The following is a 23,286-nucleotide window of genomic DNA, read 5'->3' on the forward strand; positions in this document are numbered from 1 at the left end:
AGAATATTTCTCTAAAACAAGTGTCAAATGGATTTGCTGGGTTGAGAGGAGAGCTATATTACACTTTAATATATTTCATCAGTTTGTACTTTTCAATGTCGTGGCCAATGACACACTTTCGAGGATGGTATATGAGCTCCCTCTAACATGCTTAGTCCGACTCTTGAATGTGCCAACTTCTTTTTTTGCCAACCCAATGGACGAAAACTGGCATTTCATTATCTTTTTAATTTGGGCCCCCCCACCAGCTGGCAAGTTTGCAGGCCTGTTAGTATGTGTATTGCTATTCGCATTTCCTCCTTCGGTAACATCCTCCGCATATTCTTTGCCCTTTTTTTCCGTTGAATTGTTCAATACTCTCTTGTTAACTTATAAATATTTTTGAGATCCTAAGTACTAAACTTTGTTCTCATCTGGACGTTAACACATATTTTCTACTTTTCTGTTGCTCACCTGTTCGTTTTATTTATTAAATGTTGATATGGTTCATGGCTTTTGAATTTGGGGATGTTCGGAAGGCTTTCCTATCTCTTCTATAGTTTCTGATTTTATTTTGAACAGTTTTAACAGTTGGCTTCTTAATGCCCTGGAAATTGGATTTTGTAAAGAGTGTGGAGCAAGGAAACCCTGGGCGCCTCACCTTTGAAACATATCTAGAACCTGTTCCTTCTTTCCTCCTCTGTTACTCCTCTGGTTCAAGCCAGCATCATGAGTTCTGGATTTCTGCTATTTGGTCACCTTGTGCCTACATTTGCTCTTGACACTGTTTTCAGCACAACAACCAGAGTCATCTTTTTAAAATGCAATACAGACACCCCTGGGTGGCTCAGCAGTTGAGCATCTGCTTTCGGCTCAGGGCGTGACCCTGGGGTCCCGGGATCGAGTCCTGCATCAGGCTCCCTGCATGGAGCCTGCGTCTCCCTCTGCCTGTGTCTCTGCCTCTCTCTCTCTGTGTCTCTCATGAGTAAATAAATAAAATCTTAAGAAATAAATAAATAAAAATGTGATATAGCAATAGCTGTTTCTATAACTTACAGTAAGACTGTTGTCTTTAAAATGGATAAAATGCTCTGGCTCTATCATTCCCAACGCATCTCCTAACACTTGCCCACCTCCTCTTCAGGCCCTACCTGTCTTCAGGAGCACACTGGCTTCAGTGACCTGTGCCGCCTTCTGCTCCCACGCCACGGGCTTTCTCCTGATAGTAGAGGCTCGCTGGCCCATGGGCCTGAGCCCGGCGGTGGCTGTGCCAGCTGCTTCTGCATTATTTTATTTATTTATTTATTTTTAAGATTTTATTCATTTATTCATGAGAGACCCAGATAGAGGGAGAAGCAGGCTCCCTGCGGGGGGGCCCAATGCAGGACTCAATCCCAGGACCCCGGGGTCATGCCCTGAGCTGAAGGCAGACGCTCAAGGGCTGAGCCCCTGGCGCCCTGGAGGCTATGACATCCTAAGGCTATGACATCGCAGTGTGCTTTGTGGGCAGCTGAACCCCAGCACTCACGCACAGGTGGGCACACATGGTAAGGCCCCCAGGCAGAAGCAGTTGAATGAACAAGAATGAGTGGTGGCATCCATGCTGTGGACCACGTGTAACCATCATCACCATTGCAATGCACTTGACCTGGTCTCTGCTTCTTTATAGTAGAAGTTGCAGGTTAAAGGCCTGATGTAGTGGGAGCACCTGGGGGGCCATGCTTAACACTCTTGTCATCATCAGTTTCCAGACACCTTTTGTCTTCTGTGTTGGGCAACAAGGCCCTTCCTACCAAGAAGCAAATAATGGCTGGGTCCCCAAAAGGACAAGTCAAAAAAGAGAGAGTGAGAGAAAAAAAAAAAAGACAAACATTCATTACAGAGTTGCATTACATTTATACATTGATTTGGAGTCATTCCCTACAATGTTGAATATTCTCCAGGGGTATGTGAGCTGCCTGGGTGGTTCTAGGGTGGACGTCTCGCCTGCCAAGAGCATGCCAACACCCTCTATTTTGGTCTCCTTTTTAGGCTATTTTGATTTTTAGAAATATTGTTTCATGTGTCCATCATACCCATTTCTCCTTTTCATTTATTTCCAGATAGAATTTTTCAAAAATAGTTTGAGTAGGTTCACACCTTCTGATCGATTGTCTTCGGTATTTACCACAACTGTGCTTACTTCCACCGTCCTTGTGTATACATCGGCCTTGCTCCACCATCATCGTTTGTCATCTTTTACATTTTAAAATCCTTTGTCAGTTTTTACAGTTAATCATTAAATATATTTGGGATTCTATGGTTTAGTGAAGATCTAACTAAATGTTACTTTTTCCAAGTGCTCAGCCCATCATCTGGACCTTTATAACTGGGTATTCCTTTTCTTCTGAACTTATGGGGCAAACAAGCATTCGCTAAATTATTCCGTATGCTCACACTTGCCTTAGGCTAGTCATGTTCTATCATTCCCTTGTCCCGGCTCCTCAACTGCTCAGAGAAGTCTATGCCCTTGACCGAGTGGTCTCTACATGGGATGCCAGAGTGCCTTCGGAAGAACTAAAAATAACCACGTGGTTATTTCCAAGGGAGTTAGCTCAGCAGGGCTGACTGGCACCTGGCGGCCCTCCTGTATTTCCTCTCTCAGTTATTAATACGGCCAGACAGCCAGCTGCTCCGACCTGAAACTCTAGAATAATCCTTAAATCCTCACATCCGGTTGGTTTGCAAGTTTTGCTAGTTCACCCTCTCAAACATCTCCCAAACATCTTCTCTCCTCCCTCCTGACACCGCATTCATTGCAGTCCTGTGCTCTGTCACTTTTCAGGTTGAGTGTCAGCTCCTCGGAGAGGCTTTCCTGACACCCTATAAAGAGAACACTCCACCTCACAGCTGCCATTAGATCATCTTGTTTGCTTTCCTCCTAAGTGTTATAGAGATCTATAATGACTCATTTAGAACTTTTGACTTAATTATTGTCTGTTTCTTCACTGGAATGTAAGTGCCATGGTGGCAGGAACTGGTCTTGTTTTCGGTAGTAGCAGAGGGTCTCGTTTCCAGCTTGCAGCAGGCGAGAGATAATGATTTATTGAATGACATGATACTCTCCTGTTATAAGGTTCATTTGCTTCCTTTACTCATCTTGCCAATCAACCATCTTCACTGATAAAGTTTTTTTTTATTAAAAACAGAGATCTGATCATGTTACTTCCCCACTTAAAAATTTTGAAAATTTTCAGTGTCTTCTTAAGTACAAGATAGATATTAATTCTCAGCCTATAAAGAGTGGTAGACTTACTTTTAATCTATTTTAAATGAGATCTTGACTAGAACTGAATATCCAATAGTAAGGCAAAGTCTCAAAATTCATATTTGGTCTCACATTCATCATTTAAAAAATACGATTCTCTGTAGAGGTTTAATTTTAAAAAAACATAAATTTGTGAAGATAACTATCCTTTCTTCATAAATGTTTTTGACTTAATTTTTTCCCATGTTAAATTCTATCTTTTCAATTTCCATATTCCTTTTCTTCCATTTTTTAATTTCTTGTTTCTATTTTTAAATTTCAGTTGTTATTCTTTTTCTATATTTTAGAATCTTAACAGTTAAACAATATCCTTTTCTAGGTAGGACTGTAGAAAGTCCATACAGCTTGTGCGATTGGTTTCTCTCATGCTTTTCTCTCTTCTACAGACTACATGCTTGTGTGTGGCAGTTATTCAGGAACTTAAATTTTCATATCTTTTCATCTTTAAATAGAAATCATTTAAAAATCATACATAGTTTGCATTAAATTTATGTATTGGTCAGGTAATTCATTTTTAATAGCTTTCTATATTGTTTTAGCTGTATAATATATTGGGAATTTTTAAAAAATTATAATGTTTAGGGTGCCTAGGTGACTCAGTTGGTTAAGCATCCAGTTCTTGGTTTTGGCTCAGGTCATGATCTCAGAGTTCTCAGCAGTCAGCAGGATGTCTGTTTGTCCTTCTTTCCCTCTCACTCTGCCCCTCCCTTCCACTCTCTCTCTCCCACTCTCTCTAAAATAAATTAAAAAAAAAAAAAAACACAAACTATGAAGTTTACTTCCATATCATTTAATGATATGAATTAATTCCTTCTAAGGTGAATCATAAAATAACATTCCTAAGTTTTTCTCTTTTTAGAATAAGTTTTTTTAAAAAGATGTATTTATTTATTTGATAGAGAGAGAGAGCACGAGCTGGGGGCAGAGGGAGAGAGAGAGAGAGAATATGTGAAGCTGACTCCAAAACCAGGAGTCACATGCTTAACCGACTGTACCACTCAGGTGCCCTCTTTTTTAGAATAAGTTTTAATGATGTTATTTTGAATTATGCTTTGTTCTTAATAGATCTATGCTCTTTTCAATTATATATTTTCTTTTTATTTTTTATTTATTTTTTTACATATTTTTTTAATTGGAGTTCAATTTGCCAACATATAGCATAACACCCAGTGCTCATCCCATCAAGTGCCCCCCTCAGTGCCTGTCACCCAGTCACCCCCAATCCCCACCCACCTCCCTTTCCACCACCCCTTGTTTGTTTCCCAGAGTTAAGAGTCCTCATGTTCTGTCTCCCTTTCTGCTATTTCCCACTCATTTTCTCTCCTTTCCCCTTTATTCCCTTTCACTATTTTTTATATTCCCCAAATGAATGAGACCATATAATGTTTGTCCTTCTCCGATTGACTTATTTCACTGCATCATACCCTCCAATTCCATCCACGTCGAAGCAAATGGTGAGTATTTGTCGTTTCTAATGGCTGAGGAATATTCCATTGTATACAGAGACCACATCTTCTTTATCCATTCATCTTTCGATGGACACCGAGGCTCCTTCCACAGTTTGGCTACTGTGGACATTGCTGCTATAAACATCGGGTTGCAGGTGTCCTGCTGTTTCACTGCATCTGTATCTTTGGGGTAAATTCCCAGCAGTGCAATTGCTGGGTCATAGGGCAGATCTATTTTTAACTCTTTGAGGAACCTCCACAGAGTTTTCCAGAGTGGCTGCACCAGTTCACATTCCCACCAACAGTGCAGGAGGCTTCCCTTTTCTCCACATCCTCTCCAACATTTGTTGTTTCCTGCCTTGTTAATTTTCCCCATTCTCACCGGGGTGAGGTGGGATCTCATTGTGGTTTTGATTTGTATTCCCTGATGGCAAGTGATGTGGAGCATTTTCTCATGTGCTTGTTGGCCATGTCTATGTCTTCCTCTGTGAGATTTCTGTTCATGTCTTTTGCCCATTTCATGATTGGATTGTTTGTTTCTTTGCTGTTGAATTTAATAAGTTCTTTATAGATCTTGGCTACTAGTCCTTTATCTGATACGTCGTTTGCAAATATCTTCTCCCATTCTCTAGGTTGTCTTTTAGTTTTGTTGACTGTTTCTTACACTAACAATGAGACTGAAGAAAGAGACATTAAGGAGCCAATCCCATTTACAATTGTACCCAAAAGCATAAGATACCTAGGAATAAACCTAACCAAAGAGGTAAAGGATCTATACCCTAAAAACTACAGAACACTTCTGAAAGAAATTGAGGAAGACACAAAGAGATGGAAAGATATTCCATGCTCATGGATTGGAAGAATTAATATTGTGAAAATGTCAATGCTACCCAGGGCAATTTACACATTTGTCCTATCAAAATACCATGGACTTTATTCAGAGAGTTGGAACAAATCATCTTAAGATTTGTGTGGAATCAGAAAAGACCCTGAATAGCCAGGGGAATATTAAAAAAGAAAACCATAGCTGGGGGCATCACAATGCCAGATTTCAAGTTGTACTACAAAGCTGTGGTCATCAAGACAGTGTGGTATGGCACAAAAACAGACACATAGATCAATGGAACAGAATAGAGAACCCAAAATGGACCCTCAACTTTATGGTCAACTAATATTCGACAAAGGAGGGAAGACCATCCACTGGAAAAAAGGCAGCCTCTTCAATAAATGGTGCTGGGAAAATTGGACATCCACATGCAGAAGAATGAAACTGGACCATTCTCTTACACCAGACACAAAGATAAACTCAAAATGGATGAAAGATCTAAATGTGAGACAAGATTCCATCAAAATCCTAGGGGAGAACACAGGCAACACCCTTTTTGAACTTGGCCACAGTAACTTCTTGCAAGATACATCCATGAAGGCAAGGGAAACAAAAGCAAAAATGAACTATTGGGACTTCATCAAGATATATATTTTCTTTGTAAGTCAGTTTTTTATAACAGATAGTCAAGATACCCTTTCTTTGGTGGAATAGAAAATTTCCTTCGTTGCTAATCAACTCTAATTTTGTGAGCTTTAATGCTGCTTTCTAGTATAAAATGTTCCCACATTTATTGCTAATCCAGTACTTTGTGATTAATAACTTAGAGGATGAATTTTGGTAAATAAGTCCCTAGTTTGTCCATAAATAGTGCTAAGTTTACCCATTACTTAACTTATAAGGTCAATAATATAAATAATCAGATCTAATTTTATAGTTTAATAAAGAGATTAATTGGGTTAACCACACTATTTTTTTTTCTGTTTTTGGTCTTGTCATATTTTCTTAAAGTACAGCTTGTGAGGAGCTATTAAAATATAATTTGAAAAAATTTAAAAACTGTGATGTATTTTAAAGGCCATATGATTAATATGAAGTGTAATAGAATAGTCTCAGGCTATGATGCTCAAAATTGTTCTAGCTCATTACATTTATTAAATCATCAGGACAAATTATCATTATATATGTATCTAGTCTTTTTTTACCATTTGAAATTATAACTTTGAGACTTTTACTGATAGCCATGAGGGACTAATAAGTACTAAGTTTACTCTATAGAAGCAACTAGAATGTTGATTATATATAGAACATATAAAAATGTTGTTTTAAGATATTAGATGATAGATGATACATATCTATACTCTCTGAGAAAAGAGAACACATTAGATGTTTCCAGTGACTGATGCAGCTTTCTCTCTGGAGACTGTCTCTCAGACTACAGCACAGGGAGAGGAAGACCTAAGCTAAGCCCAGAAGTTTTACTGAACTGCTAGATAGAGATCAGAGTTTGGGGAGGCAACCTAAATTTGTGAAGCAGAATACTGAAGGAGGGTAATTTTGAGAGATAAAGCTCCAGGAATCTATGTGGGGGTCCCCCTATCTTTTTGACTAACTAGAAAACTTCTCATGCAAAAGTTGAAAAGCATGCACAGAATTATGAAGGAGTTGAAATTGAACTTTCAAGACTGGGAGACACATCATTTCTAACGAGCCATAGTGAAGAGATATTATTTAATAGTTCTATAATTCAATACAGACCCAAGAGGAGTTATGCCTTACTAGGAAAGCTAAACTAAACCTAGAGTAAAGTCTACTTCAGCGTTACCCTAGCAAAGCTTTAAAACTAACACTGAAAAGATCATGTTAATCCACAAAACACTTGATCTTAGCCAAAAGGTCAAGAAGTGATTTATCCACAAAACAAAAGACACTGTTCTTCAAAGTAAGATAACAAAGTCCAGATACTCAACAGCATAAAATTTGTAAGACTTCATCACTTTAACAATTGATCAATAATAAGTACACACACAAGCAGAAAAAATATGACCCATAATCAGAAAAAAAATACAACAGAGATTGAAACAACAGAGATGTTAGAATAAGCAGATATGAACTTTAAAACATCCATTGTAAATATTTTCAAAGAGTTAAAGTTGGACACAAGGAGAAAAGGAAACCATAAAATTAAAACTAATAGAATTTCTAGCCTGAAAAAATTAAATATAAAACATAAAAAATGGATGGATGGGTTTGAAAACAGATTAGATGGTACAGAAGAAAAAAATACTTACAGTGTTATAGGCTGAATTTATATTCCCCCCAAATTTGTGTGATGAAATCTGATCCTTAATGTGGTAGTATTGGGAGGTGGTGCCTTGGGAGGTGATTAGGTCATAAGGGTAAAGTCCTCATCAATGAGATTAGTGCCCTTAAAAAAGAGACTCCAAAGAGGTGTTTTTTTGTTTTGTTTTTTTTTTTTTGCCTGTCTGCCAAGTAGCCTGTGAACCAGGAATTAGACTAGACTCTCACCAGACACTGAACTTGTCAGAAACTTGGTATTAGACTTCCCAGACTCCGGAACTGTGAGAAATAAATTTCTGTTATTTACAAGTCACCTAGTCTATAGTAATTTGTTAAAGTAGCCCAATGAACAAGACACACAGTTACAGTTAAAAAAGAAACAGACTGAAGCAAAGAGAGAAAAAATAATTTTTTAAAAATAAATATGACAAGAAGTAGAGGAGAGACATAAGACTGTTGAAGAAATTAATTAAATTTTCCCCAATTTTAAGAAAACTCTAATTTCACAGGTCCAGGAAGCTCAATGATCCTTCAGCAAAATAAATATCCAATAAATCTTTATGAAGGCATATAATAAAATTTATGCAAATGAGGGATTACCCAATAATATTTTTTGGAGGGGGGGCTTTTTTTGGGGGAGCTTTTAAATAATTTAATAAGAAGTCATGACTAAAAATAGATGATTTTATTTTAAAAAGGATACATTTATATAGTACACATGCTTCTAAAATAGAAACCTGTAATATATGGCCTTGAAACTCCACATGCTTTGGTTGCATTTGGGAAGTATGATCACCTATATAGGTGTGCAAGTCTCATGTTACAGTGGACCATCCAGTAGGTTATGGAATGATTTCAGCCACCACCATTTAATGATTTTTAAATCAGAATCTGTTCTGCATATTCTGTTATGGTAAGCAGTATGCAATATTCTTTTTTAAAAAATTTTATTTATTTATTTATTTATTTATTTATTTATTTATTTATTTATTTATTCATTCATTCATTCATTCATGAGAGACACAGAGCAAGAGAGAGAGAGGCAGAGATACAGGCAGAGGGAGAAGCAGGCTCCCCATAGGGAGCCTGATGTGGGACTCGATCCTGGGTCTGCAGGATCACAACTCAGGCTGAAGGCGGCGCTAAACTGCTGAGCCGCCGGGCTACCCAGTATGCAATATTCTTAAAGTCAGCCAGAATAGAAATGGAGAAAGATAAGAATAACTACAGACTTCTTGTTCGGAATTATGCAATCCAGAAGACAATGAAACGTCTTTAAGATGCTACAGAGGAAAAGAACTTGTCAAGCTATATTTCTATATGAAGAATAAAGGCTAAGTAAAAAATTGTTCAGCAAACAAAAGCTAAGATAATTTCTCACCAAAAGTTAATTTATTATTATAGAAAAGAACTACTGTGGGGATTATAACATATAGAAAAATAATATGTAATAATAGTAAAAGGGCAAAAGGAGAAAATGAAACCATACCATTTTAATATTCTAACATTACATATAAAGTAATATAATGTGAAAGTATGCTAAATTAGAGTTGCATATTATATGCATATGAGTACAATGTATGTATGTTTATATGTGTATATTATTTATAATAATGCATGTGATGATTTATAATAATGCTATTTATAACATTGTATATGTATACAGTACATAGATGTATATATATTATATGTAATATATATATATATATTAGTGCAGATAAAAATACAATACTAAAAAGTGACTATTCAAAAATAAAGCCGAAAAAGAAGAAGAAAATAAAAAACAGATGGAAGAAATAGAAAATATATAAAAAGAACTAGATTCGACCCAATTATATGAATAATCCTACTAAGTATAAAGTGACTAAACCAGGACTGAATGATAGAATTTTCAATTACAAGAGAAGTGTCCCCTGTCCACATATAGTCTATGTTGTCCATAGTGGCTTTTGAATACTTGAAATGTAGTGACTGAAGACCTGAATTTTTTATTTTATTTGACTTTAATTTATTTAAATTTAAACAGCTATATGTGGCTAGTGATTACTGCACTGGACAGTGTATTTCTAAACATTTCAAAAAGAAGACAGAAGCTACCAGTGTGGATGAAGAAGCAAGATTCAGTTATATGTTGGCTATAAGATATAACCTTTATACATAAAGACTCAGATTGAAATGTAAAGAATGGAAAAAAATGCCAAGAAAATCTTAATTATCAGAAATATGGAATGGATATATGAAAAATAAGAATATGATTTTAGAAGAAAAAATATTAATAGATATAGACATTTAATATGGAAGATAAGATTTCAAAGAAGACATTAACAATACTAATACATATATACTGATAGCAGAACTTTTTGGTACTTTTTTGAAGAGTTTACATGCTTGGGGAACCTGAGCACTCACACATGCCACAGGCCATCATCAAACCAGGCTTCAAGTTCCATGAAGACAAAAGCTCTTTTATTTGGGACCTTGCTCTATGTATCTCTTTATCAGGCTGTTGATTCACATACTTTATCATATCTTTTAATGAGCTGGTAAATGTGTTTCCCTGAGTTCTGTGACCTGCTTTAGGAAGGTAATCTAAACAGATCATTGTAACCTCCAATCTGTGGCTAGTAGATCAGAAGCACAGGTAACAGCATGGCATTTGCACCTGGTATCTGAAGGAGGATAGTGGGGTTGGGAGGAAGTCTTGTAGGACTGAACCCTTAACCTGGAATCTCATGCTATCTCCATATAGATAGTGTCAGAACTGAATTGAATTGAGCTGAATTTTTGCATGGTGTTGTACGTGGGGGAACCCCTACTCACATTGGAATTGGATCTAGGAACTCTAAAAGAGGCGGTTTTAAAATATGCCCACACATTTTTGATACTTCATCCTTGAAGAGGTGATTGTCCATCCCTTGGGTAAGATCTATATTTAATAACCAGCTTCTAATGAATAAAATTTGTCAGAAGATATAGTATGTGACTTCTGCAACTAGGTCATAAATGGTAATACAGATTCCTCCTTCCTCTCTCTCTCTCTGTCTCTCTCAGACAACATGCTTTAGGGTAAGCCAACTGCCATATTGTAAACAGCCCTATGGTGAAATACATGTGGCAAGGAGCTGAAGCATCTTGTTGACAACCATTTTTTTTTAAAGATTTTATTTATTTATTCATGAGAGACACACACAGAAAGGCAGAGACACAGGCGAGGGAGAAGCAGGCTTCCTGTGGGGAGCCGATTGTGGGACTTGATCCCAGGACCCTGGGGTCACACCCTGAGCTGAAGACAGATGCTCAATCACTGAGCCACCCAGGTGTCCTAGCTGACAGCCATTTTAGAAGTGGGTCTTCCAGCCCCTTATACCTTTTGGGTAACAATAGTCCTAACTAATGTCTGGCTGACAACCTCAAAAGAGACCCACTCAAGTGAAGAGAACCATCCAAATAAATTGTTATGATTTCCTGATTCAGAGTAACTTTAAAATACTAAATGTATTTTAAGCTTCTAAGTGTTGGGATACATTGTTATGAAGTAATAGATAACTAATATAAGACCTGAAAGGTAAAATAGAAATATCAAAAATTATAGTTGGAGATTCCAACACTTACCTCTTAGTAAATGACAGAACAAATAAACACCTAATGAATAAGTATAAAGAACAATGTTAGCAACCAGTTTCACTTAATTAACCTTTACAGACTATTCCATCTAAGAATAGCAGAATATCATTATTTTCTTTTTTTTTTAAGATTTTATTTATTTATTCATGAGATACACAGAGAGAGGGAGAGAGAAGAATAGACACAGGCAGAGGGAGAAACAGGCTCCATGTAGGGAGCCTGACGTGGGACTCGATCCCAGGACTCCAGGATCATGCCCTTGGCCAAAGGCAGGTGCTAAACCGCTGAGCCACCCAAGGATCCCCTATTATTTTCAACTGAATATAGAACTTTCATTAAGATAGATCATATGCTAGAATAAAAAGCAAGTCTCAATACATGTAAAAATCTTAAAATCAAGCAAAGTAGAATCAAAATCATGCAAAAAAGAATTAAATTAGAAATAATAACAATAAGGGATCCCTGGGTGGTGCAGCGGTTTAGCGCCTGCCTTTAGCCCAGGGCGCGATCCTGGAGACCCGGGATCGAATCCCACGTCAGGCTCCCGGTGCATGGGGCCTGCTTCTCCCTCTGCCTATGTCTCTGCCTCTCTCTCTCTCTCTCTCTCTCTGTGTGTGACTATCATAAATAAATAAAATTTAAAAAAAAAAAAAAGAAATAATAACAATAAGACACCTAGTAAGACCTGAGAAATTTGGATATTAATAACTGTCTTAATCCATTTTAACTGCTATAACAAAATGCCATAGACTAGGCATATAAAGAATAAAAATTATAAAGAATAGAAATTTATTTTTCAGAGTTATTGAGACTGAGAAATTCAAGATCCAAGTGCTGGCACTTTTAGCACCTGATGAAAACCCACTTCCTGGTTCATAGGGGTTTTATTTTTGCTTTACCCTTACATAGCAAAGAGGGCAAGGGAGCTCTCTGGAATCTCTTACGAGAGTACTAATCCCATTCCTAATGCTTCATCCTCATGACCTAATTGCCTCCCAAAGGCCCCACCCTCTAATACTATCACTTTGGGCATTAGAATTTCAACATGAACCTTGGGTAGACACAATCATTGAGACCATAGCAACAGCACACTTCAAAATAACACACAGGTCAAATAAGAAGACAGACAGACACAAAAAAAAGGATTTTTGCATTAGTTTTTTTAAACTCCAAATTTGTGGGATGCTGTAGTAGTTACATAAATTGTATGAAAAGAGAGATCTATAATCAATGATTTAAGCTTCTGCCATTAGAAACTTAAATAAGAATGAAGTAAACTCAAAATAATAAGGAAGAAAATTTTAAAGATACAAGGATAAATCAATAAAAACAAAAAATAGACAAATGGAAATGAATAAATATAGAAAGATAAATACAAGAATAGAATGGAATGAATAGAAGAAAAAATAGAAGGAATCAAATTGACAAAAAATGTATAAAAAAGCCTGATATAAAAAGATAGAGGAGATACAAATTACCAATATCAGGAAAAAGGTGTCATCACTGCCAATTATATAGACATTAAAAGGATAATAAAGAAATATTATGAATAACTTTACGCCAACAAATTTGACAACTTAGATAACATAAATTCCTTAAAAATTACAAGTTACCAAGCCGATATGATAGAAAATCTGAATCATTCTATATCTACTTAAAACATTGACTTTGTAATAAAAAAATCTTCCCCCAAGAGAACTATAGGCCCAGATGGTTTCAACAATGAGTTCTGTCAAACATTTATGGGAAAAATTATACAAATTCTAAATTTTTTAAATTTATTTATGATAATCACAGAGAGAGAGAAAGAGAGAGAGAGAGAGAGGCAGAGACATAGGCAGAAGGAGAAGCAGGCTCCATGCACCAGGAGCCTGATGTGGGATTCGATCCTGGGTCTCCAGGATCGCACCCTGGGCCAAAGGCAGGCGCCAAACCGCTGCGCCACCCAGGGATCCCAAATTATACAAATTCTAGACAAACTCTTTCAGAAGGACCATATTCCAACTAATTATATAAGGCCAGCATTACCTTGATACCAAAACCAGATATAAATATGATGAGAAAAATTACTGTAGACTAATATCCCTCATAGATGTAAAGACACTTGACTAAATATTAGCAAATATAAACTAGAAATATATAAAAGGAATACCATATCATGACAAATTGGGGCTTATGCCAGGATTGTTAGTTTTATTAACATTGAAAAATCAGTCACTATAATTCACCATATTAACTGAAGAAATAAATTGTTTATCTAAATAGATATACAAAAAGCATTGCCCAAATTTAATATGCTTTTGTTATGAAAACTCTCAGCAACAGGAGGGAACTTCCTGAAACTTGAAAATAAGCACCTATTGAAAACATGTAGACATCATCATAATAGTCAGTGAATGACTGATTTCCCCTCTGATCAGACACTAAGCAAAAATGTCTGTTTTTGTCACTGCTATTCAACTTTTTCCTGGAAGTCATATCCAATGCAATATGGCAAGAAAAAATATAAGAAGCATACAGATTGAAATTGAGGAAGTAACACTATATTTGTAGATAATATGATCCTGTACATGAACTATACTAAGGAATCTACCTATCAGCTACGTGAAGTAACTTTTTTTTAAAAAAGAGTTTATTTTTATTTTTTTATTTATTTTTTGAAGATTTTATTTATTCATAGAGAATAAATAGAGGCAGAGATACAGGCAGAGGGAGAAGCAGGCTCCATGCAGGGAGTCCGATGTGGGACTCGATCCCGGGTCTCCAGGATCACACCCCAGGCTGCGCCAAACCGCTGCGCCACTGGGGCTGCCCAATGTGAAGTAACAATTTTGCAGAATCCAAGGTATATAACCCAAATCACTTGTTTTACTATTAGCATGAAAAATTAAATTGGATAATACTGTTTATAATAGCAAAACACAAAACGCTCAGAGGCAAGTTTTAGGAAGTATGTTGAAGACACATACAGTGAACACTGCAGAGCACTGCTTAGAATATTAAAGATGTAAATAAATGAAGACTGGCTGTATTAATGGATTGGAAGATTGATTATTGCTAAAATATCAGTCCCCCCAAAATTAATCTATAGATTCAACCAAAACTCCCCACTACACTATTTTTTGGGGGTAGAAATTAATCAGCTGATCAAAAAAAAAGTATATGGAAATGTAAAGGATCTAGATTAATCAAGAGTTTTGTTTTGCAAAACAAAATTGCGGGGTTTACACTACCTAAGTTTGAGGCTACTATGAAGCTACAATAATAAAGACTAAAGAGATAAATATGTATATTTAGAGTCTAAAATAGACCCACATATAGTCAACTTCTGAAAAAAGGGACAAGGTAATCAGATGGGGAAATAATGTCTTTCTCCGTAGGTGGTGCTGAAATGAATGGGTGGGTATCTGCATGAAAAAAAGAAAGTCCTTACCTAAAGTGCTTTACTTCATAGCAAACACCAAAATTTACTGAAATAAATCGTAAACCCAAATGTAGTAACTAAGATTATGGAATCTCAAAGAAAAAATAGTGTCACAATTTGGGGGTGGGCCAAGATTTCTGAAATGGGACGCAAAAAGTATTAAGCATAAATGCAAAAAAATCCTCATAAATTGGACTTCATCGAATTAAACAATTCTGTTCTTTGAAAGCAATTGTTGGTTTGCAAACTGCTGCCCATACAAAGAGGTCAAGGGAGAAGAAAGGCAGAGGACTCCGAGACTGGTAGGTGGTCAAGTTTAATGAGCAAGGGAAGGTACATATGAGGCCAGTCTTGGGTGGCCTTCCGCAGATCGCCACACCGACCTCTCAGAATCATAAAAGTTTGTCTAGAGGTCAGCCATTCTGAGGTCCAGGCAGGTAAACTGTCCAGGTGTTCTCAACAACAGCACTATCTCAAGGCTGTGTCCTGGAGGCAGCCTTAGTGCTGGGAGAGCAGCCACATTCCAAGGACAAGGCCGGAGGTGAGGAGCCTCTGGTTGCCTGAATCCAGCCCATGGTTCCCCTGGCAGTCACGTTCTCTTGATGACCTCCTCCAACAGTAGTCAAGAAATTGAAAACTCAAACCACAGACTGAGAACAATAGGCAGCATATTAAGTGTAGTGGACAAAGAATTTTTCTTTTTTTTTTTTAAGATTTTATTTATTTATTCATGACAAACACAGACAGAGAGAGAGGCAGAGACACAGGCAGAGGGAGAAGCAGGCTTCATGCAGGGAGCCCGACGTGGGACTCGATCCCGGTTCTCCAGGATCACACCCTGGGTGGAAGGTAGGCGCTAAGTTGCTGAGCCACCCGGGGATCCCCCAAATAACTTTTCTCCAGAATATAAACTTAAATCTTACCACTTAACAGTAACATGACAAATGAGCAGAAGAGCTGAGCAGACATTTCACACAAAAAAATCATATAAATGCCCCATAAGGCCATCAAAGCATTTTCAGCGTCATCAGAGAACTGCAAATGGCAATGCCAGTAAGACACCACTGTGCAACCTCTAGAGGAGATGAAATAAAACGGTAGAACCATATTGTAATCAGTTTCATAGCCACCAAGCAGCCCAATAATGTCACTCTTAGGAATTAAGCAATGTAAACACATGTCCTTCTAAATACGGTATTTAAATATTCATGGCAGCTTTACTCTTAATAGCTCCGACTGGAACAATCCTACTGTACTTCAGGTGAAGGTACAAACAAATTGTGACGGTCCGTGTAATAGACAGTTTGGGGCAATGGCAAGGAAGGCACTACTGACCTGCAAAATACTGCGCCGACTGAGGAAAAGACCATTATTTTCTTATTCCACTTACATGAAATTTGGGAAAAGCTAAAATAATCTACAGTCATAGCAGGGCAGGCTACCTGTCAAGGCGGGGAGGTTGGCGAAATTACTGCAGAACGGCAGAAACTTCGGGCAAGTAACAGACTGTATGTTAATTTGGGTAACTGTCAAATGTTGAGTTCACATTAAAAAAATTTGGGGGGGGGGGATGCCTGGGTGGCTCAGGGTTTGAGCATCTGCCTTTGGCTCAGGTTGTGACCCTGGGGTCCTGAGATCGAGTCCTGAGTCCTGCATTGGGCTCCCTGCATGGAGCCTGCTTCTCCCTCTGCCTGTGTCTCTGCCTCCCTCTCCGTGTCTCTTATGAATAATAATAAAATAATAATAATAATAATAAAGAATGGGAAGCCCCGGGGGGCTCAGCAGTTTAGTCCGACCTTCGGCCCAGGGCCTGATTCAGGAGAACCAGGATAGAGTCCCACCTTGGGCTCCCTGCATGGAGCCTGCTTCTCCCTCTGCCTGTGTCTCTGCCTCTCTCACTCTCTCTGTGTGTCTCATGAATAACTAAATAAAATCTTAAAAAAGAATCTTAAAAAATTATTAATTTTTTTTTAAAAATTAAGATTTTATTTTTTAATGATTTTATTTATTTATTTGAGAAAGAGAGACCGTGAATGGGGTTGGGGAGAGAGGCAGAGGGAGGGGGAGGGAGAGAACCCCAAGCAAACTGGAAGCTGAGCTGGGAGCCAAACACCCACTTGGATCTCTGAACCCAGAGGTCATGACCTGAACTGAAACCAAGAGTCCAAAGCTTAACACATTGAGCCCCCCACCTGCCCTGGGAGTTTACATTTTTAAAAAATATCAAATGGGTTCATTTATTTTGTGTACACTGCACCTCAATTGGGTTGAAAAAACATTGCTCTGACACTAGTGATTCTTCTGTATCTTAATTTTGGCTAAGGAACTATGTATTTTTTTTTTTTTCCTGTTGAATCACAAGTAGAGTTGACAGCCGAGATCAGTCTTATTCTCAACCTTGGGCCAGACTGCATTTTGCAATTTTCACAACAAAGAAAAAACAAAACAAAATAAAAACAAAAACCAATTCTAGCGTTTGTTAGTACTAATATTACCGGAACTCCAGAAGATGGAAAATATTGAGGGATATCCGTGTACCGGGGCAGCACTTGAGCAGCTGTTCCCCATCAGTGCAGGTGGGAACAACACCTCCTTTATCTCATGGAAAGGAAACTCATAGATAATATCATTTACCTTCAATGCAGTCTTTAAAAACTCCACATAATGGCTTAAGTGTGAAATAAAAAAGGGAAACAGTAACTTCTAGGACACAAGGTGCGTTCCCATGTTGTAAACGCGTGGGCGAGGCTGGGGTTCAGGAGTTCACCCCACGCAGAAGGCGGCCCGCCCCACGGGGTGGTCCTCAGGGTGGGATCCGCGGGATGGTGGGCACAACCCGCTCACGTCCATGCAGATCCTGCCGAGAACAAAGCCGCGCGCTGTAGGGCCGCGTAGACTCGGATTAGGGTCAGGTGGATCCGGGGTGGTTCCCCTGCGCGCAGGCCGCGGCCCCAGCAGGCACTGGCGGGTGGATGCCCCCCCCCCCCCCGGGATGGGACGGCGCCGGTGACCCGGGGCCCCCACGCGGCGAGGGAAGCCAGGCCGTGGGGACCCTGCGCCCCGCAGCCCGACCCGGGAGCTGCGCCCGAGGAGCTGTTGGAGGAGCTGGCGGAGGCCGCGGGAAGCAGCAGGGGCTGGGGGGGGCGGGGGGGGGCCCTGCGCCCTAACCTTGTCGCGCGCATCGCTGGGGGGCGAGGGGCGTTTTCCGTCCTTTCGTCTGTGGGGCGGCCCCCGGGTCCCCGGGGTGGCCGGCGGAGGTCGGGGGGCCGCCCATCGGGTCTCCGGGGTCACCGGGGTCACCGCGGCTGGGACGGCCCCGCGCCCCGCGCCCCGCACCAGCACCAGCCAGGCGGCCCGGACGCTCTCCTCGTGCACCGATTCCTCGCCCCGCCGGCTCCCCCACTTCGCAGTCGCGGGGCGCGGGGCGGGCTTTGGAGGGAGCCCCGTCGGGGCGGGCTCGCAGGGACCCTCGCGGGGAGGGGCGCAGGGACGGGACCCTGGGGGGCGGGGGCGCAGGGACGGGACACTCGCGGGGAGGGGCGCAGGGACAGGACCCTGGGGGGCGGGGGGCGGGGGGCGGGAACGGGACCCTGGGGGGAGGGGCGCAGGGACGGGACCCTCGCGGGGAGGGGCGCAGGGACGGGACCCTTGGGGGCGGGGGTGCAGGGACGGGACCCTGGGGGGAGGGGCGCAGGGACGGGACACTCGCGGGGAGGGGCGCAGGGACAGGACCCTGGGGGGCGGGGGGCGGGGGGCGGGAACGGGACCCTGGGGGGAGGGGCGCAGGGACGGGACCCTCGCGGGGAGGGGCGCAGGGACGGGACCTTGGGGGCGGGGGTGCAGGGACGGGACCCTGGGGGGAGGGGCGCAGGGACGGGACACTCGCGGGGAGGGGCGCAGGGACAGGACCCTGGGGGGCGGGGGGCGGGAACGGGACCCTGGGGGGAGGGGCGCAGGGACGGGACCCTGGGGACGGGAGTGCCGGGGACCCTCAGAGGAGGAGGCGCAGGGGACCCTGGGGGGCGGGGCCGGCCGGGGCGGGACGCAGGGAGCGGGCCCTCCTCCACCTCTTCCTCCTCCTCCTACCGGGGCGGGGGCCGGGCCCTCCGCCTCCTCCCCCTCGTCCTCCTAGTCCTAGTCCTCGGGCGCCGGCGGCCGCTCCCGGAGGTCCCAGCGAGCGCCTGTGCCGCGATGCCCGGGGCCGCCCTTGCGCTCCGGCTCCCGCTCCCGCTCCTGCTCCTGCTGCTCGGCGGGGGCGCGGGGGCCGCGGGGGCGCAGCAGCCGCCGCAGAGAGGTACGGTGGCGGGGCGGGCCGGGGCGGGTGGGGCGTCCCCGGGGCCGTGGGGGTGGCCCGCGGGTCCCGCCAGCACCTCCGCGCCCGCCGCGTCCCGGGCCGACTTCTCCGCGGCCGGCAACTTTGCGCGAGCGCGGCGGCGTCTCCCAGCGCGTGGACGGCGCCTGACCCCCTGGGCTGTTGGTTTTGTGTCTTGAGGCCTTGGCTTCCGAGTCTCTGTAGGGAGTTTGTGAAGTGCGGGGAATGGACTTTTTCTCTCCGGGCCCCGGGACCTGCAGCCCTCCTTTGCTGCCCACATCCCACCCCCGGGAGGGCCCCTTGGCTGGAGCGCAGACGACACTGGCCCGGCCAGGTGCGCCCTTGCGACCTGGGCCCCAGGTGTGCGCGGGGCGGCCGCGGGGATGCTCTTCAGGGCCGCGCAGTGTGGGTGCGCCTGGGGCCGCCGACACCCCTGGGAGCCTTCGCAGACTTATCTAGGATCGTGAATTTCAAAAGAAGCACGTGGACGCAGTTTTAGGACATAATTTACGATACATCATTTCAGCGCACATGTTTAGGAGTCGAAAAACATGCATTAAAGTAAAAAAAAAAAAAAATTAAGTTTGGCTTCAGATACCGAGATAGTCATGCGGGAAGCACCAGATCTGCAGGTCGGCAGCTTTTGAAAGTTCTGATGGGACTGAATCTGTCAAAGTTTTGAGATCTGCCCATCCCTCTTTTAGTTAAACGGAAGAGAGCTGTGTCCAGCCGTTCTGGGAGTTTTTCTTCTTATGATCTAACATTTGTAACAGTCCTATTTTATCTTAAAAGGAGTAAAAAAAAAAAAAAAGAAAGCTCTAATCTTGCTACAATAATAACTCCCTGATTAAAATTCCTAGAATAAAAATGACCTTAAGGTCGCCATAGGACTTTTTTCCTTCTATTTTTGCTTTTACTTCTCTGCGAAGTAAAACGGGGTCAGTGGGGCTTCATTAATAGAATTTATGAGAGTGAGTTTGAGAACTTCTCTGGCAGCTGATTTTTAAAAATACTACTTTAAAATATTAGTCTTGCTTGGTTAAATCATATTTTAAAAATATTTATATATTTATTTTATATAATATTTATATATTTAAAATATTTATATATTTTAAAATATTTATATATTTTGTATTTATATATGTATATATTTATATATTAAATATTTTGAAAATATTTATATATTCACTTTTTATTTGAGAGAGGAGAGCAAGCAGGAGGGAGGGTCAGAGGCAAAGGGAGAAGCAGACAGCTTCAACACATGAGTCCATCCCAGGACCCCAGGATGGTGACCGGAGCAGAAGGCCACGACCTAACCAACTGATCCACTCGGCACCTGGTTGTATGATGTTTTAACAATACCTGTTGCTTTCATACTGTTAAGCAGCTGGGAGGAAAGAGAGGCCAGGAGCACCCATCCTTCTGAACCCTTGGAGGGGGACAGAAGCTCACAGCATGCAGAAGGGGGAGCCACTGGGTCCCTGAGAAATTTCCTGGGGTGCTGCCCACACTCCTCCTTCTCTCTCTCCTCCCACCCCTCCCTTCCCCAGCCCTCTTCCTCTTTCTCCTCCTTTCCTTCTCTTCCTCCTGCCTCCTCCCTCCCTTCCTCCCTCCTTCCTTTCCTCTTTCTTTCTCTGTCTCTCAGTCTTTCTGTCTCTATTTTATCTGAGATAAAATAACTCTCATTTTTATGGTCCAGGCACAAGGTGAGGTCAATGCAGATGGGAGCGTTTATATTGCCATTGTGTTCAGAGATCCCTTGAAAGCCATACACAGTGAGGGGTTCTGTGCAAAGTAGCTATAACATAGAATCTACTATAGACTGCTCTTGTCTGCTTTCTAGAATCTGTTTATTATTATAGATCATTTGCAGTGTATTTAAAGATTGGTTCAGGGATAAATGGCTAAAATTAAAAGTATATATATATATATATATATATTATAATACCTGAAATTTATACAGTGTTTCCTAATTTAAAAATGCCTTGTATACATTAGCTTATTTCACCCTCAGCTATTATTATTCTTACTGGAAAAGTTTAAAACTGGAGACTTGGAGTAGTTGTGACTTAAATTCATGCAACTGATAATAACTTATTTTTCAACAACTAAAAACACTTCTAGTATTGTTTGTGCTAAAGTTCCCTTTTTTAATGATACCAACATTTCTTTTCATTTATCGCGGGGCCAGGTTTTCTGTTTAATGTTGTTCTATTACAGCTACACTCTTAGTGAAGATCGTTGGCTAGGAATGTGACTGACGAAGTTTTTGGCTTTCATACTTTTCTCTTTTCAATTATACTAACATTGACCTTCTTCGCCAAGGACTGATTGTTTAGAATGAGTTCCTTTTTTCCCTTATAGTATGGTGACAATTTATTAAGAATATTGACAGGAAGCAATCATTCTTAAATGTCGTAATTGAGTTAGAAGTTTAACCAGATTTTTTGTTTTTGATTTTTTTCCTTAAAATCTTGTGTAGATTCTCTAGCTCACTGAGTTGTATGAATAGTATTGATTCAGTAAGAATATTCTAAGGAAATTTTTTTAACTATATATGATTGACAAAATAAAATGATGTAGTCAAAGTGGGTTTGTGTTTTGGCAAGGCAGTAGATAAAATCTTTTTCTGATATTCTTGTGAATAATTTGTGGAAATGGAAATCTAATGGTAGGGCAATTGCAACTGATTGGAAGTAGTTTCCAGAGAATCTTGCATAGTTGTTTAAAGTCAATTCGGAAGAAAATCTCCGGTAATGTGATAGAGGTTTCCTTATGTTCATTTGTCTTGGTGATGGCTTGACGGAAAACATAAAATCCAAGCTTATCAGAAATGCAGGTCCAAAATTGTTAAAGGTGGCTAAGCTGTTAACAGGAATTTTGAAGGTCTGTATACCCTGGACCATGAACAGAACCTATGCAGAGCTGGTTTTATTATTTGTATGCAGACATTAAATAATTTCATTTGCCCTCTTCTAGAAATATTTTGTTTCTATTAAAATATGGGGATGAGTACAAAGACAGGATGGGAAAGTCTGAATTGCAGCAAGTTCAATATGAAAATATAGTGTTACATGGTGACAGAAAAGTTAACTCTTATTTAAAAAAAAAAAAACCAACTCCTAGAAACAGAGAAAACTGTTGGGTTAGAACATACTGGGGTGCTTGATTGACAAATGGAAGTCAATTCAGAGGAGGAAGAAGAGAGTAGTTGGGAGTCTAGAAAGATGTCCAGAGGAGGGCTATTTCAAGTGAAGACTTCATTTGGAGAAAGAAAGACTTGGGAAATCATCAGAACTATCCTTGAATTTGGGGATGGCTGTTTCATGGTTGAGAGCATAAAACATCCTATCTAAACCCTGAACTCACATGCATAGAAGTAAATGACAAGGGGGAAACTTTGAATTAGATAAAACGAGAGGAAGCCTGCTCCTTGTCCCTGCGCCTCCCCATTCTGAGCTGTTCAGAAATTACCGGGTTGTAGTGGAACACTTAGCTTCTGGAAACGTCCATGCGTGATTAGATGTGCAACCTGTCAGGGATGATTTAGGATGAAATGCCTTTAGAGACATAGTTAAAACTCATCAAGTCTCCGGTGCTTTCCTAAGCCCAAGACTCTAGTAGTACAGTCTATTGTTTTTGGAGCGCATACTTGCATTTGAACTTCTGAATTCTTAAAGATGTCAAGGAAATACTACATGTATATAAAGGTATTTTTAGATGCCTTCTGGGATTTAAAGTAAAAACACGTTTGAGATGATCCTCACTCTTTTTTGGCAAGAATACTTAAAATTTTCATATGGAGTTTTCACATCACATCAATGGGATGGTTCTAAAACATCCTGTGCTATATAAAATGAGAACGCTTTATACAATACCTGAGATTGTAATCATAAACCTGGCATTATTTTTTTTTTGGTATTATTTTTGCTACTTATGGAACTTAGGTACATATGTTGGTTTGGTCCCTAAAGACTGGCCTCATGGTTTAGTAGAAATATTTCATAACATAAACTGTAGGGCTGAGAGTAAGAACGTATTCAATGTTAACCATTATAAATGTGG

At 40.8% G+C, this 23,286-nt stretch overlaps 1 protein-coding gene across 2 annotated transcripts in view; it reads left to right on the forward strand.

Moving 5' to 3' along the window:
• The first annotated feature begins 19,063 nt into the window (after positions 1–19,063).
• LAMA2 (laminin subunit alpha 2) overlaps positions 19,064–23,286 on the forward strand; it is a 584,053-nt gene continuing 579,830 nt past the window's right edge. For both annotated transcript variants that reach the window (XM_038526758.1, XM_038526759.1), the window contains exon 1: positions 19,064–19,203. In XM_038526758.1, coding sequence (XP_038382686.1) covers positions 19,101–19,203 — 103 coding nt within the window. In that variant the 5' untranslated portion in view covers positions 19,064–19,100. The remainder of the gene's footprint in view (positions 19,204–23,286) is intronic.

The sequence above is a fragment of the Canis lupus genome, chromosome 1, assembly GCF_011100685.1.
Source record: "Canis lupus familiaris isolate Mischka breed German Shepherd chromosome 1, alternate assembly UU_Cfam_GSD_1.0, whole genome shotgun sequence".
Classification (NCBI taxonomy): domain Eukaryota; kingdom Metazoa; phylum Chordata; class Mammalia; order Carnivora; family Canidae; genus Canis; species Canis lupus.